The following is a 7,939-nucleotide window of genomic DNA, read 5'->3' as shown; positions in this document are numbered from 1 at the left end:
CAAGTGGTTTGCTGATGTCAACGTTGTGAACAGAGTGACTTGCCTAGTAAAAAAAATATATATATATTATTATAATAATATGAGCAGGCATAAGCTACGGACAATGAACACAATTACATTTTATCGATGGCAATTTGAATACACAGAAATACTGTGACAAAATCCTGAGGCCTATTTTTTAAGGTATCTGTGACCAACAGATGCATATCTGTATTCCCAGTCATGTGAAATCCATAGATTAGGATATAATACATTTATTTCAATTGACTGATGTCCTTATATGAACTGTGACTCATGTTGCGTTGATATTTTTGTTCAGTATGTGGGGGATAACAGCTCTGCAGATATTTCTGCGATAAGACAGAATCATTAGATCATTTGTTTTGGTACTTTACATTGCATTCAGAAAGTATTCAGACCCCTTCATTTTTTCCACATTTTGTTACATTACAGCCTTATTCTAAAGCGTATAAAATGTTTTTTTTCCCCTCATCAATCTACACATAATAACCCATAATGACAAAGCAAAAACAGGTTGTCAGAAATTTGGGCAAATGTATAATTTAATAAACCCGGAAATATCACATTTACATGAGTATTCAGACCTTTTCCACAGTACTTTGTTGAAGCACCTTTGGCAGCGAATTACTGCCTCGAGTCTTCTTGGCTAGGATGCGACAAGCTTGGCTCACCTGTATTTGGAGAGTTTATCCCATTCTTCTCTGCAGATCCTCTCAAGCTCTGTCAGTTTGGATGGGGAGTGTTGCTGCACAGCTATTTTCATCTCTCCAGAAATGTTACATCGTTTTCAAGTCTGGGCTCTGGCTGGGCCACTCAAGGGCATTCAGAGACTTGTCCTCAAGCCACTCCTGCATTGTCTTGGCAGTGTGGTTTGGGTCGTTGTCCTGTTGGAAGGTGAACCTTCGCCCCAGTCTGAGGTCCCCTGTCTGAGGTCCAATCAAATCAAATCAAATGTATTTATATAGCCCTTCGTACATCAGCTGATATCTCAAAGTGCTGTACAGAAACCCAGCCTAAAACCCCAAACAGCAAGCAATACAGGTGTTGAAGCACATTGGCTAGGAAAAACTCCAGAGAAAGGCCAAAACCTAGGAAGAAACCTAGAGAGGAACCAGGCTATGAGGGGTGGCCAGTCCTCTTCTGGCTGTGCCGGGTGGAGATTATAACAGAACATGGCCAAGATGTTAAAATGTTCATAAATGACCAGCATGGTCAAATAATAGGTCTGGGACAGGTAGCACGTCCGGTGAACAGGTCAGGATTCCATAGCCGCAGGCAGAACAGTTGAAACTGGAGCAGCAGCACGGCCAGGTGGACCGGGGACAGCAAGGAGTCATCATGTCAGGTAGTCCTGGGGCATGGTCCTAGGGCTCAGGTCCTCCGAGAGAGAGAAAGAAAGAGAGAAAGAGAGAATTAGAGAGAGCATACTTAAATTCACACAGGACACCAGATATAACAAACTGACCCTAGCCCCCCGACACATAAACTACTGCAAGGATCTCTCTGTACTTTGCTCCGTTCATTTTTCCCTCGATCCTGACTAGTCTCCCAGTCCCTGCCCGCTGAGAAACATCCCCAAAGCATGATGCTGCCACCACCATGCTTCACCGTAGGGATGGTGCCAGGTTTCCTCCAGATGTAATGCTTGGCATTCAGGCCAAAGAGTTCAATCTCGGTTTCGTCAGACCGTCTGGCCTCTCTACCATAAAAGCCTGATTGGTGGAGTGCTACAGAGATGGTTGTCCTTCTGGAAGGTTCACCCATCTCCACAGAGAAACTCTGTGGAGTTTGCAGGAGGTTATAGAACACGTGATAATACTCTGCAGGAGGTTATAGAACACGTGATGATACTCTGCAGGAGGTTATAGAACACGTGATGATACTCTGCAGGAGGTTATAGAACACGTGATGATACTCTGCAGGAGGTTATAGAACACGTGATAATACTCTGCAGGAGGTTATAGAACACGTGATGATACTCTGCAGGAGGTTATAGAACACATGATGATACTCTGCAGGAGGTTATAGAACACGTGATAATTATCAGCAGGCTGCATTACCTCCAGGTCAGTACTGCTGTATCAACAGGCTGCATTACCTCCAGGTCAGTACTGCTGTATCAACAGGCTGCATTACCTCCAGGTCAGTACTGCTGTATCAACAGGCTGCATTACCTCCAGGTCAGTACTGCTGTATGGTTAGTGTGTGGGTTGGAGGAGGTGGGGGATAGGGTCCACATTGCCTACTGTGCAGTTGACAAGCTTCTCCTGCTCTATTGCTAGTTGAGTGGCTGGACTGCTCCATAATGGGCTGTCTGAGGAATGTCTGCTCCGTTCATTTTGACACTATGGGCCTGACTCCCAAATGGCAACCTATTCCCTACATAGTGCACTACTTTTGACCAGAGCCCCATGGACCCAGGTCCAAAGTAGGGCACTATATAGGGAATAGGGTGCAATTTGGGTCGTTGCCTGGTCCTCATTGTCCTAGGCCATCATCATGTTCTGAATGTCAAACATGAATCTCCTGACTCAGCCAACAGTCACATCGCTGTACACACACACACACACACACACACACACACATACACACACACACACACACACACACACAGAGCAACTAGGACGGAATCCTCCCACCCACGACATACAGTAGCTTCTTTAATTCAAATAGAGATTAGAAGCATATTTACCTGGCAATCTATTTGCGAATCCCATCACCTTCCTGATTACCTCCCCTATATCTGTCATTCCCTTTGGTTCATTCCCCAGGCGTTATTGATTCTGTTTCTGTGTATAGTGTCTGTACGCTACTTGTGTTTCTTGTTTAGTTTAATTTATTATTAAATTCACTCCCTGTATTTGCTTCCTGACTCCCAGCGTACATGGTACAGGGTGTGAATGCACTGTACATGAGTTCTGTCTTCAGGAAGGCAGTTCTAGAATCTATCCACTTGCCTGTGAATGTGGACGAATCAATAAAAGAGAACCGCCATCACATCTTTGATTGTAATTGATGTAGATAACCTAGAATGCATCGGTTACGGAACACTACAAACACAGGAAATTATATACATTGATTGAGTTCTGGAATTTGTCAGAGACCAATGCATTCTAGGAACAGGACAGTCACAACTGTCCTATGTGATTACAGCCTCTGTCGCAGAATGAATGAATGTCACAGCACATTGGTTATTCATTAGTTTAAGTGTGAAGCGTTTTTACTTTACTATGGGGTCCACAAAGAAGATGTATTAAATATGAATCACCATTATTTAATGCTTTTCTTAAACAAGTTTATTTTATTTGGCTTTTCAGTATTTTACAGGCAAATGGAAAAATCAAACAACCAACTCTCTACCCCCCATCCCCCACCACCACCCTCAATCCCATGCTCTAACAGAACCCCCCCCCCCCCCCCACCACCCTCAATCCCATGCTCTAACAGATAGATAAGTGAGGATTTGTACAGTCAGCCACTTGCATGAATACAGAAATTAGTTATATGAAAAGCACAAACATTAAAATTCCCTTACACATGATCAGTACATGGGCAGAGTATGGTGTGCATGGGGAAAGTCTGATTGGCTGAAGCCACGAGCTGGAGGTGAATTTATCACTCATGTGAGGGGGAGCTAAACTACTTGTTGCCTGCCAGACATAAACAACAACAACAAGCAGGCTGGAAATGAGTCCCACAATGCCCTCTGCAGGGGGATTCTGTAACAAAGCCAATGGCATAAAAAAGGTGTAAGGCCTAGCTTTGGTTTGGTGTTGTAGGTAACCCTTCATTCCAGGTCCTGTGGTGACGCTTTCTTGGGGATGGTGTCATACAAGGATGGGCAAGCATCTCTCTGAAGACTTGTGTAGTCGTCATCCTGTATGTCATTATATTCATCAGGGTCTAGGTGCATATCATCAATGGTTTCATAGATACAGGCGCTGGTCGTCTCACTCACAGCTGAGTTTGAGGAATCGTTATTGGTATAATAGATGGTTTGTGTGTCTGCTCTGACATCACAACCTTCTCTGGATCCACTTCCTCCTCTGACATCACAACCTCTTCTGACACCACTTTCTTCTCTGACACCCCTTCCTCCTCTGGCACCACTTCCTCCTCTGACATCACAACCTCCTCTGACACCACTTCCTCCTCTGACATCACAACCTCCTCTGACACCACTTCCTCCTCTGACATTACAACCTCCTCTGACACCACTTCGTCCTCTGACATCACAACCTCCTCTGACACCACTTTCTTCTCTGACACCCCTTCCTCCTCTGACACCACTTTCTCCTCTGACACAACTACATGGTCTGACACCCCTTCCTCCTCTGACACCACTTCCTGCTGTGCGTCTCCTCTTCAGTGTACAGTAGATGAGAACTGAAGCTTTAGCAGCCAGGACAACCCCAACCACCCCCAGTACAGAAGCCAAAACAGACACTGGAAAAAACACACCTGTGTTGAGGTCCAAGGCAGTAGAGTTCTGAGCTCCCATCTTGTTCTCAGCCCTACAGTAGTACTGGGTCTTGTCTCCCAGACTGACATTGGGGATGATGTACTTGTCTCTTCCTGCTCCTGTCTGTAAGACGCTCACTTCAGTCCCATTCCTCATGTACCAAGTGTAAGACTTCACTGGTGGGTTGGCATCACTGCTGCAGGTCAGAGTCACGAGACTGCCCTCGTCTATTTCACCACTAACGGACACTGAAGTGTTCTTCGGGCCATATCTCACAACCAGTGTAGCAGCAAGGGATGGAAAATCCTCAAAGCCTCTTACAACACAGAAGTATCTGCCTGCATCCTTACTGCTGACGGCATCAAGGATCATGGTCTTGGACTTGCCAGTGGCAGAGACGTTGTTCTTGTACAAAAGTAAGTCACTGAAGTTTGGACAGGAGGTCATGCAGGAGATAATGACGAGATCTCCCTCATTTGCAACAGGAGGAGTAACTTCTACTTGTAAGTTTGTGACAGACAGATTGACCCCAAATGGATCACTGTACTTTGGAACCCCTTGCGTTTCTAATGAGAATGTGTAATAACCAGAGTCACTCTCTCTCAGGTCTGTGATTCGCAGGGTGCAGTCGTTCTCCTTCTTACCACGATACTCTATGCGATCATTGTCCAAGTATTTGACACCAGATTTTGACCAGATTGTGTCTGTGATGGTTTGATTACTGGGATATGTGTAATTGCAACGGAGTTCAATGTTAGTCCCGGCGAAGGCGCAGATGGTCTTGTGTTGGTGTGTCACATCCCAGCAGTTACCATGGAGACAGAGTGCAGGGGAGTGGAGCTTCTCACTGTCTTTTACAGCACAGATGTAACTGCCTGCATCCTGACTGCTGACTGGGTCTAGGTACAGGTTGACATTCAGGGTCTTTGGGTTGGTAAGCTGTTGTCCGTTCTTGTACCAGATGTAGTTGGGGTTGAGATTGTCACTCAGAGTACAGGTGGTGCTACAGGTCAGTGTTACTTTCTGTCCGTTGTTCACAGTGGTTGTATACTTTGTCACCTTAAGAGCTGTGACAGTAACAGTGATTCCAGTTTTGATGAACTTCCATCCGGAGTTCTCTGACGGAACCATAACACGATAGACAGCGGTGTCACTCTTTCTTAGATCTTTGACTTGGAGAGTTTTCGTGATAGAGAAGGAGGCGTTGTGTTTTATAAACCTTCCTGAAACATCAAACAGCCACTTAAAACGTCCGGAATACGCTTTGTCATCTGTTAAGTCCTCGGGAATGGTCTTATCCTTCCATTTCTTCTTGTTGTCATTGTTAAACCAGAATAAATTGCTAATATCTGACAACAAATTGTCATCATCATTTGAGAAATTGCAGCTCATGTTCACTGACGATCCCTCTAAAACACAAACGCTCTTCTCATCGCAACTCATTGCATCTACAGCCAACAGACTGGATATAAAGAGGAGTAGTCCTGCAAACATATCTCTTGCCAATGTGATGGGCATCAGTTAGAATGTGAAAGAAAGCTCACTGGCAGTGCAGTCGAACAAAGTGTTGAGAATGTGTCTTACTACCTAAAGGAGGACGAGCCTAAGTTCCTGATACAGATCTGAACTTTCGAAGTGTGTTTGTTTATCAAGATAAGTATTTACAGGGTGGACATTGAGGCCACAATGAGTTATGTTGCATGCACTTAGGCCCACATTAACATCTATGTATATGTACAGATGTGCATATGGGTAGCCTATGCACATACCCAAGGACTTATAGAGAGTATAAGTAGATTCATAAAAGTATAAAGTACTATATGATGACTACATGGAGGAAATGACTAAATATGACCAACTTGAAGGCCTAGTTTACAGTCTGTTGACTATGGAATCACGTTGATCACGTTATTCTTTCTAGGGGGTTGAGGAAAATATGTTCAGGTCTTATACAAACATATGTGAAGCTATAACTGTTTTTATTCAAAAAGCTATATTCAACTGCTCCTTTGCCAGAGAGTGACCCTAACAGAGCTGAAGACCTAATCTATAACATCTAACACGATGCTGCTGTTGTTAGTTCCTGTTGAGTAATTTCACAAGATGTGTTGTTCTCACAACTTTGATAAAGATCGAGCCATCTCACTTTTCTTTTAGTGTGTGTGTGCACGTGTGCTTTTTTAATTAAAATTTACATTCTTCTTCTTTACATTCTATACATTTCCCTAGACTTCTTGGTTCTCACACAGAGGTCCAAAGCACTGCGTGATCAAGCGTCCTTAGAAGTGTGAACATCTTTTCCATAGCAGGAAGTCTACACATTTTGATGTGAGCATTTTCTTCAGTTGCTACTTTAACTTGCTACTAAAGTCCTTTTTTGAAATATGATTATAGTGAGCCAAGATCTGAAAGTGGTTGCATGGAATGAAGTTAACCTATAAGACTGTAGGACCTGTGCAGAGCCTAGCGCAAATGCCTAGCGCAAATGCCTAGCGCAAATGCCTAGCGCAAATGCCTAGCGCAAATGCCTAGCGCTAATGCCTAGCGCAAATGCCTAGCGCTAATGCCTAGCGCTAATGCCTAGCGCTAATGCCTAGCGCAAATGCCTAGCGCTAATGCCTAGCGCAAATGCCTAGCGCTAACGCCTAGCGCTAATGCCTAGCAGTAATGCTAACGGCTCAAGGCACATATATTGCTCCACACTAGCGATCGGGGTTCAATCCCTGAGTGTAGGACGTTGACAGAAACAATTGTAGTCACAAAGCTCCCTCTCTCCTATGACTATTCTCCAGCAATATACATTTTAATTTAACCTAACATCCAACAGTCACTAAACTGGGCCTAACCTGAAAACCAACTTCATGTAGTGTAGAATGGAAATCATTGTCCGATTCTTGCAGTTAAAGATGGGATTATACTTTTGTTTTACAGGCTCTGGAGCAACACTGTTGACTTGCCACGGGGTTTTCTGGTATCGTCAATATCTACAGCCACATTTGGGCTCCCGAGTGGCGCAGCGGTCTAAGGCACTGCATCTCAATGCAAGAGACATTGTTGTAGTTTCTTGTTCGATTCCAGGCTGGCTGTGATTGGGAGTCTCATAGGGCGGCACACAATTGGCTTAGGGTTTGGTTGTCAATAAGAGTTTGTTCTTAACCGACTTGCCTAGTTAAAGAATAAATGCTGAAGTGTGTGAAGGAAAATATATTTTTTCATGTGTGCTATTTTCTTAGTTTTCTGTGCTTTCCACTAGTGGCTCAGTTGGTAGAGCATGACACTTGCAACTCCTGGGTTGTGGGTTCAATTCTCCATGGGGGACCAGTATGAATAAATATAAAAATGTATGCACTCACTATTATAAGTTGCTCTGGATGAAGAGTGCCTGCTAATTGGCTTAAATGTAAAACATAACACTATTGTATAGAATGTGTCAGTGTTTGCTTCCTATTGTGTTCA

The 7,939-nt window shown here is 44.0% G+C and overlaps 1 protein-coding gene across 1 annotated transcript; it reads right to left on the bottom strand.

Annotated features, from left to right (window-relative positions):
- Positions 1-3,448: 3,448 nt before the first annotated feature.
- On the bottom strand, positions 3,449-5,993 carry LOC116354467 (B-cell receptor CD22-like). Its single transcript, XM_031794933.1, has one exon. It carries the CDS (start codon positions 5,975-5,977, stop codon positions 3,809-3,811), a length of 2,169 nt encoding a protein of 722 aa, XP_031650793.1. The 5' UTR covers positions 5,978-5,993; the 3' UTR covers positions 3,449-3,808.
- Positions 5,994-7,939: the final 1,946 nt, after the last annotated feature.

Source organism: Oncorhynchus kisutch, linkage group LG17 (genome assembly GCF_002021735.2).
Source record: "Oncorhynchus kisutch isolate 150728-3 linkage group LG17, Okis_V2, whole genome shotgun sequence".
In the NCBI taxonomy this organism is placed as follows: domain Eukaryota; kingdom Metazoa; phylum Chordata; class Actinopteri; order Salmoniformes; family Salmonidae; genus Oncorhynchus; species Oncorhynchus kisutch.
Note: the sequence above shows the minus strand (reverse complement) of the source record. Positions and strands in the feature narration are given on the sequence as shown.

Excerpts from the sequence above, each read along its gene's own strand:
- LOC116354467 (XM_031794933.1), bottom strand. The coding sequence starts at position 5,977 with ATGTTTGCAGGACTACTCCTCTTTATATCCAGTCTGTTGGCTGTAGAT.